This window comes from Lepidochelys kempii, chromosome 4 (assembly GCF_965140265.1).
Source record: "Lepidochelys kempii isolate rLepKem1 chromosome 4, rLepKem1.hap2, whole genome shotgun sequence".
Lineage (NCBI taxonomy): Eukaryota > Metazoa > Chordata > Testudines > Cheloniidae > Lepidochelys > Lepidochelys kempii.
Genome location: NC_133259.1, coordinates 25,952,191 through 25,968,289, shown reverse-complemented (window position 1 = coordinate 25,968,289; position 16,099 = coordinate 25,952,191). Strand labels below are relative to the sequence as shown.

At 41.7% G+C, this 16,099-nt stretch overlaps 1 protein-coding gene across 10 annotated transcripts in view; it reads left to right on the top strand.

The window, feature by feature from the left end:
• Nucleotides 1-1,333: 1,333 nt before the first annotated feature.
• Nucleotides 1,334-16,099, top strand: part of STPG2 (sperm tail PG-rich repeat containing 2) — a 407,796-nt gene continuing 393,030 nt past the window's right edge. For 7 of the 10 annotated variants that reach the window (XM_073340745.1, XM_073340746.1, XM_073340744.1 and 4 more), the window contains exons 1-5: nucleotides 1,878-2,085; nucleotides 5,097-5,206; nucleotides 10,269-10,427; nucleotides 12,062-12,226; nucleotides 15,915-16,046. In XM_073340745.1, coding sequence (XP_073196846.1) covers nucleotides 1,980-2,085; nucleotides 5,097-5,206; nucleotides 10,269-10,427; nucleotides 12,062-12,226; nucleotides 15,915-16,046 — 672 coding nt within the window. In that variant the 5' untranslated portion in view covers nucleotides 1,878-1,979. Of the gene's footprint in view, nucleotides 1,392-1,877; nucleotides 2,086-5,096; nucleotides 5,207-10,268; nucleotides 10,428-12,061; nucleotides 12,227-15,914; nucleotides 16,047-16,099 lie in introns of those variants that run through there. The other 3 variants (XM_073340747.1, XM_073340741.1, XM_073340740.1) reach the window with 2 other exon arrangements.

Genomic DNA, 16,099 nt, shown 5'->3' with positions numbered 1-16,099 from the left:
TCTTGGGAGACAGGCCAGTCCTTGCCTACAGACAGCCCCGCAACCTGAAGCAAATACTCACCAACAACCACATACCACACAACAGAACCACTAACCCAGGAACTTATCCTTGCAACAAAGCCCGTTGCCAATTGTGCCCACATATCTATTCAGGGGACACCATCACAGGGCCTAATAACATCAGCCACACTATCAAAGGCTCGTTCACCTGCACATCCACCAATGTGATATATGCCATCATGTGCCAGCAATGCCATGTACATTGGTCAAACTGGACAGTCTCTACGTAAAAGAATAAATGGACACAAATCAGATGTCAAGAATTATAACATTCATAAACCAGTCGGAGAACACTTCAATCTCTCTGGTCACGCAATCACAGACATGAAGGTCGCTATCTTAAAACAAAAAAACTTCAAATCCAGACTCCAGCGAGAAACTGCTGAATTGGAATTCATTTGCAAATTGGATACTATTAATTTAGGCTTAAATAGAGACTGGGAGTGGCTAAGTCATTATGCAAGGTAGCCTATTTCCCCTTGTTTTTTCCTACCCCCCCCCCCCCCCCCCCAGATGTTCTGGTTTAACTTGGATTTAAACTTGGAGAGTGGTCAGTTTGGATGAGCTATTACCAGCAGGAGAGTGAGTTTGTGTGTGTATGGGGGTGGGGGGGATGTGAGAAAACCTGGATTTGTGCAGGAAATAGCCAGACTTGATTATCATGCACATTGTGTAAAGAGTTGTCACTTTGGATGGGCTATCACTAGCAGGAGAGTGAATTTGTGTGGGGGGGTGGAGGGTGAGAAAACCTGGATTTGTGCTGGAAATGGCCCACCTGATGATCACTTTAGATAAGCTATTACCAGCAGGACAGTGGGGTGGGAGGAGGTATTGTTTCATATTCTCTGTGTATATATAAAGTCTGCTGCAGTTTCCACGGTATGCATCCGATGAAGTGAGCTGTAGCTCATGAAAGCTCATGCTCAAATAAATTGGTTAGTCTCTAAGGTGCCACAAGTCCTCCTTTTCTTTTTGCGAATACAGACTAACACGGCTGTTACTCTGAAACTTGTCTGGGGTGTCACCCAGAAGCATAGCATACGTTTGAACTACAGATAGTATAGAGCCAATACTTATAACTTTAAATTAAAAAATGACAGATGCACACAGATAGCATAATCATAACCAGCAAACCATAACTTTGTTTTAGACACCTTATTTGACCCCCTTTATACAAGATTTGATGCCACTAGACGACCTTGGTTACAACAATGATCTATAAGGTCCCAGTTCAGGTCAATAACATCACATGGGAGAAAAGGGGAGTGCTGTGGGAAGGATGGCAGGGGCAAGGCTCTGTGGTGGGAGAGAGGAAGGCTGCCGAACAAGGGGTAGGGATAGGCTCTGTGAGGGGAAGAGGAGTGCTGCAGGGTGGGTGGGAAGGGCAGGCTCTGTGGGGGATAGGGGAGCTCCGTGGGGCAGGTTCTGTGGGGAGAGGAGAGCGCTGGGAGCAGGTTCTGTGGATGGAGAGGGGAGCGCTGCAGGGCAGGTCGCGGGGGAAGGGGAGGCTCTATGGGGGAAGAGGGGAGCGCCGCGGGGCGGACAGCGGGGGAAGGGCAGGCTCTGTGGGGGGGGAGGGAGAGGGGAGCGCCGCGGGGCGGACAGCGGGGGAAGGGCAGGCTCTGTGGGGGGAGAGGCCAGCGCCGCAGGGGGAAGGGGAGGCTGTGTGGGGGGAGAGGGGAGCGCCGCGGGGCGGGTCGCGGGGGGAAGGGGAGGCTCTGTGCGGGGAGAGGGGAGCGCTGCGGGGCGGGTGCCCGAGGGCAGGGGCGGGCGGCCTGGCAGGCAGGCTGGCTGGCTGGCTGGCTGGGGAGGGGGCGGGGCTGGTTCCTCGGGCCGGCCCGGCGTGTTGGGCCCCGCGGTGTCCATGGTGACTGCCGCCCCCGGCCAGCGCTGGCTCTCGGGGTGCGGGGCCAGCAGACATGTACGACCGCGCTCCGCGGGCGCTGACTCGGCCCGCGGGGGGCACCGAGGCTCATGTGGGGCCCGGCTCCTATCAGCTGCAGCCCGGGAAACAGCAGAAAGCAGGTAACGGGCGGGGAGTGGCCAGATTCACTCCCGGGCTCCCCCTGCCCGCTCCCTGGCCCGCCCCTGTGCAGGGACCCGCCGTCGCACCCACTCCCCGGTGTCTGCTGCCGCTGGGGCTCGCAGGGCCATCAAACAGCCCACGTCGGGGCTGCTACGGAGCGGTTACAACCCCAGGCAGGGTTGTGTAGGACGGTGCCAGTCACAAACCTGGGCTGCGCCCCCCTAGAACTAGGCAGCGAGCAAATAATAGGTAGCCCAAGTCGTGCAGCTGAAACTGATATTCACCGAGGTCTGGCAGAGAGCCCAGGCCTGAGCTGCTCCTGTTAAGGGCAAGGTTTGACCCAGAGAAAGGTCGGAGCATAGTGTAGGGAAAAGCTGCAGAAGGAGGGGTGCACCTCGAGAGTGCTATCTCCTTGTGAAAGGGGGAGTGGAGACAAGGCATAAGTAGTTTTTACTTCAGTTTAGCTAATGGAGATCAATATATAGCCTCCTCCCCACCCAGGGTTTACCTCACTAGCTACATAGAAGTAAAAACTACCCCTGCCATGTCTCTGCTGGGATTTTTCGTCAGGATAGCTGGTTGAGTTGGTTCTCAAAATGGAGGTGATGTGATTCCTTTCTTCAACTTGAACTATCTCTTCCTTCCACATATTTAAACATGGTTTACCTGATTCATATCTTGCACAGGTTTTACACTCTTGTAACAGTACTGACTTAAGCAGTGTTACTCCTGATTTGTTCCTGTGTGAGAGGAGAATTAGGCCCAGGCACTTTTTCACAATGTCCTATGCTCTCCCCCCAAAAATACTTGTATATGGTATTTTTGATGGAGATGCAGCCCATGTGAGAGAAAAATCTTGGAAATCCTGCAATACAAGGTCCGAGGTACAAAGTCCAGCAGTCTGCCACACTGTTAAAATGATGGCTTTGTATTCAGAAATACCTTTCTAATTCTCTTGTTGAAAAACCTTATCTAATTCTCTATCCCACTTTGACATAAATGAGTTTTCAGTAGGGTTCAGTGTGTAGCTGGGCTTTAATATATTTTACTAGAAGTATTTTTACTTCCTTTGTACTGAATAAACTAAATTGGGTCTCCTTGAGTGGCTTTGAATTTCCATTTATATTCTTTTCAACAAGAGCAAGGCTCTGCAGCTGAAGATATAAACATATGGGGATATCAGACAAGTTATTTTTTTCTCTATTTAAAGGAGGAATGACTTGAGAATAGCTGTCTGGAGTATTGGAATCCTTCTTTCAGCCTAATTAGTGATATCTTAGAAGCAGGTGTATAGAACTCAGTCTCAGATACAAATTGAAGTTAAAGGAGCTATGAGTAACAGTCTCTTCCCAATCAGCAGTCAAAAGTCAAGATGGATATAGAGTTAAGTTAATATGTTCTTTTGTAGCACTTAAACATGGATTAATTATAAGGCCATGCCAGAAATACAGACTTCATTAGGTTGTCCCCTAGTATCACTCATCAGAGGTACAGCCTCTGAAAACACCAAAACCCTCTAAATTGAGATGTCAGATACAATAAGATTTTACCTAATTTTAATTATCTTAATTTTATCTGTGAAATGGTAAATTAAATGCAGTGTTTATCCCTTTTAAGCCATATAACTGGTTTTAGCCCTTGAGGGCCATTTTGTGGATCTTACGAATGAAAGTATTAGTAATGGAAGTGAGGAGCATTAAAAATAAACAAATGTAACATTTCTTCTTCTATTTGCTCCTATTTCTTTACCTTCCCTCTTGCTGTCAACATTACTTTATCTCAGAAGTAAAATGAAAAATCCACTGGAAACTTCCCTAATGAACCTGAAGTAGGAGACTGCGTTGCGTTTAAATACAACTAAAGTAAATCCCAGTTGAAAATAAATTCAATTGTAATTAAGCATTACTTCATTTACAGGGAAGTTAACTCAATTTTAAACACTTTTCTATAATTTTATGTACATCTATCCAACCTTACTACATAATACCTGTGGCGTGCGGGATGTCAGACTAGGTGATCATAATGGTCATTTGTGTGTTTAAAATATAGGAAATCTATGAATAACTTTGTATAACATTTTATACAAACTATCTCAACTTCTTTATGAAGTTAAATAACATTGCTTAGAGTTAAGTAACAGCAGAAGGGGAGACAGAAATTAGGAGAAGTTGGTAAAGGAGAAAAGCTATGTTTTTACTCAAGATTTTAAATGAAATAGAGGATCAGTGAGGTAGAGAGATGCAGAAGGCCATGAGAATTGCCTGCAGCTGCAAAGGAGGCAGCCCCTTTACCAACAGTGGCCAGATTATGTGAAGGGATTGTGAGGAGCCTAGTGTAATCTATATAGAAAGGGAATGGAGCAAATTCATGGAGCATTTTAAAATCAGAAAAGGGAATTTTGAACTGGATCCTCTAATGAATGGGCAGCCAGTGTAGTTGTTTGAATATCGGGGTAGTGAATTTGCACTTCTCTGTACATGTGAGAAGGAGGTCAATAGCATTCCATGGATTGATTTTTCATTGCTTAATAGTCTTTCAGTCAAAACTGGATGCCTTTCTAGGTCAACCAAATCAATGGAATTGATGCAGGAAGCATTTGGTGAAATTCTATGGCTTATGTTATGCAAGAGGTCAGACTAGAAGATCCTAATGGTCCCTCTTGGGCTTAAAATCTGTTAATTTCTTCTGAGCAAGCAGGAACCTGAAGATATAGGGTTTGGAGAAGCAATAGAGAATGGGCTTCGGTACTCTGTTAGCTGCTTCAGGTCTAAAATATAATTACGGAGATGGCTTTCTGCCTTATAAAATAGCTTTATCGTTTTTCAGTCGTAAACTCTAACATTATTCTTTATATATTTCCCATCTTTTCAATGGAGCAGAAAAATTAGATGAACCAAATGTTTTCATTACTGAAAAATGATTTTGATGCATATATGGACTCTTTGCTTTCCTGAACTCTTGTAAGTGCATATGTTTTACTTGTTTTTTTTCCTACCCCCCTCATTTGCAGATGGCTATGCTCCATTTCTTTCTTTGACAACTCGAGACTTTGCCTTTACTTTTCCAAACGCTGAGGTTGATGTTCCAGGACCAGGACACTATGATATTGCCAAAGTACAGGTAAAATCATAGAAGTTGCATTAAACAAGTTAAGAGAAAGGAAATTTGCTCCCTGACTTTCAAAATGGTAATAACAAGTGGTGTTCATAACAAATTTCAGTGGAACAAATCAATAAACAACCTTCTCCTTACATTAAATTGGCCAGGAGTGAAAGAGACAGCATGATGGGAAGTGATCATTTGGACAAGAACTTTTATTTATATACATTCCTTTCCCCCTCTTTGTTCTGTCTCCTCATGCATGCCCCCTTTCCCCCACCTGCTCTACTTCTTTCCCCAGTGGAAAACTTACAAAAGAGCCCTTGATGTCCCCAAACATGATGTTGCTGGATGCTTGGTAACAGTTAAAAATTCATTTTTTTTCTGAATGCTTTTAAGTAGCTGTCTGACTCCCTAGACGTTCTGTTGTTTTCATGCAGTTCCCTTCCAGTAGTAGTAGGTACTTGGTGTATAGTGTAGGTCAAGATTTCTTGGTGCCGCAATGTACTAACAGAGAATATCATTTTAAAAGAGCTAAGACCCATGAGGGTTGAGTAATGAATGCTATATTGATTTTGATAAATGAAACTGTTTAGTAATGGTTCCAGTAAGAATAAAGGAAGTTCAGGTTAATGCTGGATGAATTATTTGAGAGCAAAGGCAAAGGAACCTTCTCAAGCTTGCTTGGTAGGTTTCTGTATACTCTATTACAGTGGTGCGCAAACTTTTCCAGTCGTGCCCCACCCTTACCATTTATGGAATTTGTTGCTCCCTCCCTCCATTACTAGTAATCTGAAACTGTTTGGGTTTTTTTGCCAGGGCTCTACCCTGTAGCGGGACTGCCATAATAGCGGGAGCGGGATAAAAATTCAACAGTGTGGGAGTGGGTATTGCAGGGTGGGATGGGAGCGGGATTAAAAAAATAGCCCTCCTACACTGCAAGCAACATGAATGTCCCAGAGAGCAGCCACCACTTTCTGGCTGCCCAGCTCTGAAGGTAGCGCCGCCAGCAGCAGCAGTGCAGAAGTAAGGCCACCTTTACTTCTGTGCCGCTGCTGGTGGCAGTGCCACCTTCCACAGGCGCTGGCTTCCTCCAGGCCCCGGGGTGCTCAAATGCCCGCTCCACCCGAGGCCCTGCCCCCACCCGACCCCTTCCCCCAAGCCCTCACCCCTGCCCCACCTCTTCCAGCCCCAGAGCACACACAGAGTTGGGACCTATGCCACCTTCAGAGCTGGGCAGCTGGAGAGTAGCAGCTGCTGGCCGGGGCATTCATGTGGTTTGTGGTGTGGGAGGACTGTTTTTATTTTTATCCCACTCCCATACCAACCTGCAATACCCACTCTATTTTTATCCCACAATACCCACTCTCTTTTTATCCCCCCTCGCTATTATGGCAGTGGATCCTGCAGGACCTATGGGATCCCGCAGGACCCGTGGGATCCCAGTTTCTTGGTGCCCAATTAGAGAACCTCTTGCACCCCCCTAGGGTGGCATACTTCCTGTTTGAACACCACTGCTCTATTGTACGTGTGCTTTTAGGATTTCAGTAATAACGTTTGAGCATAAGCTTTCGTGAGCTACAGCTCACTTCATCGGATGCATACTGTGGAAAATACAGAAGATGTTCTTATACATACAAACCATGAAAAAATGGGTGTTTCCTACCTACACCCCCTCCCCCCCTACTGTTCCTCAGACGTTCTTGTTAAACCCTGGATTTGTGCTGGAAATGGCCCACCTTGATTATCATACATATTGCAAGGAGAGTGATCTCTTTAGATAAGCTATTACCAACAGGAGAGTGGGTTTGTGTGTGTGTGGGGAAAAAAAAGTGGGGGGGGGGAGAAAACCTGGATTTGTGCTGGAAATGGCCCACCTTGATTATCATACACATTGTAAGGAGAGTGATCACTTTAGATAAGCTATTACCAACAGGAGAGTGGGGTGGGGGGAGAGAAAACCTTCTGTAGTGGTAAACACCCATTTTTTCATGGTTTGTATGTATAAGAACATCTTCTGTATTTTCCACAGTATGCATCCGATGAAGTGAGCTGTAGCTCACGAAAGCTTATGCTCAAATAAATTGGTTAGTCTCTAAGGTGCCACAAGTACTCCTTTTCTTTTTGCGAATACAGACTAACACGGCTGTTACTCTGAAACCAATAATAACATTAGCATTAAAGAGAAGCTGGAATTTTATTTAATTCCTTCATTCTCCATTTATCTGAAAACATTGTTTGCTTGTTAGTTAAATTTAAATCTAATAAATATATCTATTTGAAATCACTTGAAAGGCTACAGAACTGAAACGTTTTAATGATTATATAGGTCCAGATTGTATCTGGCTGCTTTGAGGATGTTGTAAGGGTGTAAAGGGTACCAGAAGGCTCCCTTCACCCCCACATCCATGCGCAGGGATTGGCCACAATTGCAGGCCCTGAGCTCTTTTGAATACAGAGAGTTGATTCCTCCTAGCATTCTCCTGCGTGCTCAAAACACTCAGAAGTGGATGGTGGGGCTCCTGGTCACCCTTCCTGTATCTGCAGCCAAAGCTGGTCAGATGTGTGGGGAGAGTGTGTTGCTCCTTTGTATGCCAGAAGCTGAGGATGGGTACTGCTTTTCTGGGGCAGTACTGCTCATTACTACCGCCAAAGTGGGCCAGTGCCTATAACACACAGTTGAAGTTGTTATAACTGTGTATTATAAGTAAGTCTGCATGTCAACAATCTCAATGTAAATACATAATTTAAATTTAATTAAGACGAGGTATTAAACACTTGAGTTTACAGTTCACTTTTGGAATTAAAACAAAACATGACTTTCATGCTATCTGTTAGCAATTATGAAATATGTAAAAACAATGCAATTAGTGTACACATTAAACAGTTTCTAAAGTGTGCTGCTATTTTACAGTGGAAAAATTCATTATTATGAATATGTCATTGTAATGTAGTATATTTGTTTTTTGACCTTCTCCATTGCAGACTCTTTTAAGACTTGCTGACTACAGTTTACAGCCTCCAGTGGGAAAAGGCAGTAATGCAATCAATTTCATACTAGCACGCTGTAACAGCAATCATAGTTAAAAGTATCAGAAGGTCTCTTCAGTGCTCTTCCTCACGTTTTGTCTTCTTGCTGAATCTTGTTCTGTTTTAATTTGTAGTGTGAAAAATTAAATAATCCCTCAAAATAGCAGTTTATGTATACTAATCTTTAATTGTAATTGTAAATTAGCTGTGTAAGGAAAAGGTACTTCAGGCTTTGGCAGCACTTAGGCCTTGTCTACACTACGGGGGGAGATGGGTCTAAGTTATGCAACTTCAGCTACGTGAATAATGTAGCTGAAGTCGTTGTACTTAGATCTACTTACCACAGGGTCCACACTACGCGATGTCGACTGGAGACGCTCTCCTGTTGACTCCCCTTGTGCTTCTTGTTCAAGTGGAGTACAGGAGTTGACCGGAGAGCGATTGGCGGTTGATTTAGCGGGTCTAGACCGGAGAGCGACTGCCAATGCATCTATCGCCGCGCGTTGAACCCCCGGTAAGTGTAGACAAGCCCTTAGAGTTGATTATCAGTCATCCAGTGTGGAACTTGTAGACAGCCATTTTCTTTTATGGCAGGGTAGTGGTGGGGGGAAATACTATAAACAGTGCACAAGTACACCTGTTTTAGAAAGACATTTTATTCCTTTCCTCCCTGATATATCATAATATATTACTTTGTTTCATTAATATCACATTAATACTGTATTTTCCTGAAATCTGACATAATGCAGCACACACGATGGAATGTGATATGACCTAAAACAACACAGGTAAAATGAAGTAAACAAAGCAACTTCTGACATTTTATATTTCTGTAAAATTTGCATTTGTAGAGTAATTATAAAAATACATTTCTGTAACTTCTGGTTTACTAATTGGTTATGGATAGGTTGTGCTGTTATTAATGATTGTCAGGTACAGTAGCAGCACTAATGCTGAAATAAGGTATTTGGTGCTCCTTTGAGGTTCTATCCCCAGAATATGTCTTAGTTCCCTTTAAATTGCAACATCGGGAGTACCTCATTTGTGTTTCTTCTACTGTGTTCTGAAGAAAATGGCAAAACCTATTCATATTATGAGCCAGCTCTAACCTCTACTATAGCTGCATGAGTTGTAATTCTGTAAGTACTGTCTCAAGGTGTCGGGCATCAGTAGCTCCTCCCTCCCCTTTGGACTTCTTCCTTACATCCCTTCACTTTCTTGAAGGCCTGTCAAAGACCTCAGCCCCCAAGAACGGACAGTGACAGGTACTCATTAGAAACCAAAGGTCACATAGTTGGTGGTTCTAAAGCTGTCATCATCTGGATTCTTATAATGGAACTTGTTTACTATTGGTGCTGCTGCTACTTCTCAATCATTGATCAGAAGAACACAACCTATTGATTCTGGACCCGGTGTATTGAAAATGCAGAAGCTTTTGTATGTACAATTCAACTCAAATTTGTTAAACATATTGATATTTATATAGAAGGAACCAGTGGTCTAACTTTTGGTGGCACAGCATTAGATAGTAAGTTCTCTGGGGCAGAGACCATCTTTTTGTTCTGTTTGTACAGTACCTACCATGTTGGGCTCCTGGTCCATGTTTGGGGCTCTCTTAGGTACTATTGCAATATGAACAAATAGATGATGATAATAAATTATATAGTGTTTTTCCTTTACTAGAAAAAGAAGAAACAACAACTAATATCTTATTGCATTAGAAAGCACAGGGATACTTGTAATTTGCTGAGGAGTATTGCTGTAAGAAATTTTAAAATAGCATTTCATTAGAGAATGCAGAGGTGGAACAAATATTTTCAGCGTCTTTGTCTAAATAGTTGCATTTCCTATTTTAAGTCAAGTAAAACAAAACTGAGAAAAGAAAATTGATCTGCATCTAGAGTATTTTAATATAAATTAGTGCACACTTTGTCAGCTCTTTGGTTTAAAGGACTGGGTATCAACTGTTTTTTTATTTTGTGAAGTTCTTGTCAAGTTCATAATTAATTTTACTTTATAATTTTATAGAATATTCATGTTTTCATATTTTTAGAATAATATAAAAGGTGGTGAGAGTCCGCAGAACAAAGAAAAACGTTTCAAAGAGATCCGTACAGAAACTCCAGGACCGGGAAGCTATAACCAACCTCCTGCTGTGGAGTTAGAGATTAATAACAGGAAGGAGAGACAGCCTAAAGAACATCTTCAACAGGTATGTTAATAAAAAAGGACTATGCCATATTAATTGATCACAAATGTAAACATAAAATTTGTGAAAACATTAGTAAACATATTACTGAACTTAATCTTTTCAAAACCAGCCTGATGTAGTACAATTGCATACCTACAGTGATGCTCACAATTATCACAAGACAGATCAGTTGATGAGAGGAAGTTGAATTAATGCAGGGAAAATAAATACTGAAAAATGAAGCAAACAATAATCTGTAGAACTACTGTGAAACCGTTTCAAATAAGAATAAATCTTTTAAAAGACTAATCTTCCAGTATACACTAAAACTACAATCTTCTCTCTGCCCGATTCAGAGGAGGGAGGTGGATCCACTTCTCCTACCTCCCAGATGAGTGCCTCAGTCACCATGCTGTAGAGTAATTCTCACTTCTTCTCTTTGGTTCAAGACACATTTATATATTTATGCAAAGTGGAATGGTGTCAACAGGCGAGGTTGAGGAAAATAGCATGTAGCCTGGTGGCTAGGGTGCTGAGCTGGCAGGGGAGAGAACCAAGTTCAAGGTCCTTCTCTGAGGAATACTTAAGTGTCTACACAAAGTAGAAAGCTTCAATAGGAGAGATCAAGAGCAACCCAACCCAGAAAAATCTATAGCCTGGTGGTTCTGATGCTCACCTGGGAGTGGGGAGGTAAGACTTCAAAGCTAGCTCAGGTATGCCAACCTGTGCTGCAATTACACCTCCCTACTGCTGTCAGAAGGTTACTTGGTGCTTCCGCATTGGCTACAGTGCATGTGATTACCTGTACTGGCCCTTTCCCTGGTAGAGGAGTAGAATTTCATGGGTTGTGCTTGAGTAGTGTTCAGACTCAAAAATCCATGTTCAGCACAGATTTGGTGGTCTGACATTTATTGAAATAGGGTATAGCAACATTTTAATTTATATGGGTTAAATTTATAGTTACCAGAAAGTTTTTTTAAGAGCTTCTGTAGTTAACTTCAAATAGAGTAGAACTCCTTAGATGTGTTTTGCATCATTGCTTTATTGTATCATTCTTTATGTGTCAGCTTTCCTCATGTGACTTTTATTTGTAATTTATCAGCATGGCAGTTGAATTACCTTTGGGTCATAAATGACAAAAGTTTATTGCACATTTGGTAGTAATAGATCACTGAAAGAAATGAGATTACAGTCAATTATATAGGAAGGTAATAATGTAATCATAAAGATTACTGTGTAAATTTTATTTTACCAAACTATTAGTAGAATTTATATCCATGCAAATAAACAGATCAGAAATTTGAAGTTAGCTGAAAAGGGATAATATCAAATTGGGGAAATCTACACAGAAAAATAAAGTTAAATTTTCACTCTGCCAATAAGATTATATGAACGCAAAGTGCTGTACTGTTATCCTTCTACGTATGTGACATTATAACATTCAGTGGTTACTTAATGATTCACTCGTACACTGACATCTATTAAAAGTACATGTGCTTTAAAACATAAAAATGAAAAGTTAATATTCTAGACCACCTTTTTAATAAAGTGTAGGGCTGTATCTTTTTCTTTGGGTGCATTCACCTTTGGTTTATGCAACATGGGTGCCATGTGTTTGTGATCTAATTTAAAGCACAATCTAATTGTTTTTACAGAGGACTGCTGGCAGTATAAAAGTCTACCGAAAAGTGGATGGTCCCTCTATCCCTTCTCCTGGCCAAGCATTTGGGTATGAAGAAGCTGAGGATGGCACTCTTATTAAACAATACCCACCTCAAAGAGATGTGACATTGGGTCCAGCATACTATCGACCAGTAATTGTAAGTAATTTTAGAACAATTTCATAAGACTGGCCACAGGTTTACAAAATAATTTAAGGTTGATCTTTAACTATAAAAGGTTGTCATGACATATTTTCTCTTAAGAGTGAAAGTTAATGGCGTTGGTATCATTATATATTTTGGGATGGCTATAGAGCCAATTTCATTTTTGATTTATATGGGTGCAACTCCATTGAAATAAGTCGAGTGGGACCTACTTCACTATTGTGGAATTTGGCAGAAAGAATAGAAAACAGTATAGATTTAAAAGGCCGTTGCTACTACCTCTTCTAGTTATGGCCGTGAATTTTGTAGAGCCCTACTTCTGTATCTAAACAGGCTGTTTATGCTGAAGCAAGTTAGAAGTTTTGACAAACTATTTTGATGTTGATAATTTTAGCAAAAATATTCATTTCCTTTGGGATTGCAGCCAGAGCTAGAGTGGAATACTACCATTCTTCCCCTTCACCCCAGTCTCTTCCCTGAACTAGTGGTAGATGAAATAAAACTAATGGCAAGTAAATAATAGTCAAACTCTTATCCATAGTTTGCTTTGTAGTCTTCTGTATTTTTGTCAGGTTGCTTTGCATGGTGCATAGAGTAATTAATAATCTCATTATTTGCCAGTTATCACAAAGGATGATGTGGGCTGCTGGGGCAACTGAGAGCAAGGAAAGCTGTCTCTTTTGTATTCTCAATGCATCTCCTCCTAATCCAGGGCAGTGTGGAGGAAAAAGAGGAAGCAGCCACACTTGAATGTAGATCGATGAGGAAGAGGGCAGAGTGGGGAGAGAGACAGAGCAAGCTGGGGTGGGGAAGACAGGAACAGGAGAAGAGGGAGATGAGGACATACGGGCACAGGCTGGAGTAGGACATTCTAAAGTTTGGAGGCAGGACGGGGCAGGCTGGGAAGATGATGCCGAAGGGTCTATAACCATTAGAGCACAGTCCCCTTCAGAACCTGGAATACTTGTGTAACATTTTCATCATCTTATTTTAAAGCGGTATGATTTTGACTTATGTTTTGTAGTTTCTCTGCAAGGGCTTGGTCTTGCAATGTGCTGAGCATTTGGCTCAAATCCAGCAAAGCACTTAAGTGAATGTGCTACTAAAAGTATATGAATAGTCTCATTGACTTTAATGAAACTTCTTACATACTTAAAGTTATGAATGGGCTTAACTCCTATGCTTTATCTGGGGCAGACTGCTCAGACCCTTGTATGACTGTATCTCAAAGTTGAAAGTTTATCCTGAAGTTTAGAGACACCACTGCACATGCCTCTAATTTGAGGTTAATTCTTTTGTAAAGTGATTTAATAATGAGTAACACTGACTGGAGAGACATCTGAGGGAAGTCTTGTTCACTTGTAATTCAACCCTGGTTGATTACAATTGCTTATGTGCTGGAGATTGGGAAATGGCAGTAGAGAAACACTGTCTTGCAGTCCTACTCCCTGAAACACAAGAGCTTTTATGGCTGTTTTGTGTTTTCAGGGTCTTAATTTGCTTTGGCACCATCATTTATTTTTTTAAAGAGTAAAGCATCACTGTAAAAAACAAACAGAATACCCCTAGTATCTTGCCCATATGTTCAGGGTTTAGCTGATAGCCATATTTGGGGTCGGGAAGGAATTTTCCTCCAGGGCAGATTGGAAAAGGCCCTGGAGGTTTTTCACCTTCCTCTGTAGCATGGGGCACGGGTCACTTGCTAGAGGATTCTCTGCTCCTTGAAGTCTTTAAACCACGATTTGAGGATTTCAATAGCTCAGACATAGGTGAGAGGTTTTTTGCAGGAGCGGTGGGTGAAATTCTGTGGCCTGCATTATGCAGGAGGTCAGACTAGATGATCATAATGGTCCCTTCTGACCTAAATATCTATGAATCTCTGAATCTAGTATGTTCTTTAGTAAAATCTGGAAACTTTAATGAAAAAACCCAACATGAGTCCAAAGTAAAAAAGGACCCAACAGAGAAGTCTGTACAACTCACTAGTACAGAAATGGCATCTCTGTTAGACTTTTGGCCACCACCTTTCCTGTTTTAATCATAATGCTTACCTGCCCATCAGAGACTCTACTTTTTTTTTTTGCAGTAGAATGTCAACATAAATCAGGAAATAGTATGGGTTAAAGTGTTCACAGATTTCTTAGGAATTTAGCTGTTTGACTTCCATTAACATTTATGAGAATTAAACATCCAAATCTCAGTTGATTTGCAAAGAATGTTTATTCCAAGGGACATTGGGACCTTGTCTTTATTTTTTAAGTGTGCTATGAAGGCTTGTTGTCCAAATTTTGGTTGTTTTAGTTTGATCCCCAATGACTGCCTACCCAAAACATTAGTTATTGTCTTCAAGGGTTTTCAGACAGATAAGTCCCCTCTATAGCTGAAAGCCCCTGAAGCCAATGATATGTCTTTGCTGCAGACAAAGTATTCTCTTTACTGTGGAATAACTAACATACATTAGCTGTCCTGCTGTAAAATCCTAGTGAAGACATGGCAATGTAGTTTTTACCAGAAGGTTAAATAGAGAATTTGACCATTGATGGGGAGTATAGGATTGACCTTGCTTAGCTCACCTTGCAATTAAAAACATCAGTGCCATGTCTTCACTAGGATTTTGCAGTGGGATAGCTTATCTGTGTTAGTTATCACACAGTAAAAACACAACTTTTTTGGCAGTGAAGACAAAGCTTTAGACTACTATAAAGCCAACGTGGGAAAGTAGACCAGTGAAATGTTGACCACTGGGTAAGTGAGAGAAAGGAAAAGAAAGTTCCTGTTTTGCTGTTGGCAGCAACAGCTGCTCTCCCATCTTGAAGGGCTAGATTGTTGATTAAATCCCCTTATACTTTTATGAGAGCATAACTAGACCATTAGAAGGCCCAGTTTCTGCAAAAGTCCACTGGGTCAGGTACTTTTTGGGTATTAAAAGGGCAAAAAAGCATGAAGCCATGGAAGTGGAGGGGAGGTTTGAAGCTGAGATCTGGAATAAAAATGCCTGGAGATAGCTCTTTCCTCCAAAGTCAGAACAGAGTCAGTTCTTACCTATTATTGCTGAACTGGATGTCTTGAGCCCCCAAGAAGGAAATTTCTTGATCAAAATAAAAAAACAGAGTCAACTTAGATACTGATGTTTCCCTGATCCTTTAGGGAACTAATGACCATTCTGGTCCTTCAGGGAGGGAAAAAATCTGCTGTTATTTAGCAATGTGATGCTAACTTTCTTTTTTATTTTCTATGTGTGGTGTGTCATTTGTTGGTTCTCTCACAACAAGCTTATATGGTGATTTCTGCTTTAAAAGATTTGTAAGTTAACAAGGATTTTCTCTTTATGGATTTCTAGTGGGATGACTTTGTTTTTGGTGATCAGCTGGAGTGGATTTGACCAAATGTCTGGATCTCTCAGAGTTAAGGAATTACACGTTTGTAGTTTATGAAAATTAAACTGAATTAAAACCAACCAAGGCAATATGTTAGACTGACAAATTTTTCTGCAAAAACAAAACAAAAACAGTACAAATGTATATAAGTCACTAGTCACTTAATGTAGCTCATCTGCAAAATGCATGTGATGCAAACGTGTTTAGATTCCGTGCTCTTGTTCTAGAAGAGGTCTCTTGAAGCTTTTCCTTTTTCTTTTGTCTTGTGTAAATTTTTGCCCATTTCTATTTGTTGTCTGTGACAGGGTGCTATCAGCAGCATCCTAATCACTGACATTGCTTCAGCCTGGAGAAGGCAGCAGGCCCAGCTGAGGACAATTATACACTTTCTGTATGGGGAGTGTGAGAACCTGGGTGACCATCACTGGGCTAACAAGGTAATTGGGGAGAATATAAGGGGAGGAAATAGAAAGCAAGGGGTAGCTCAGAA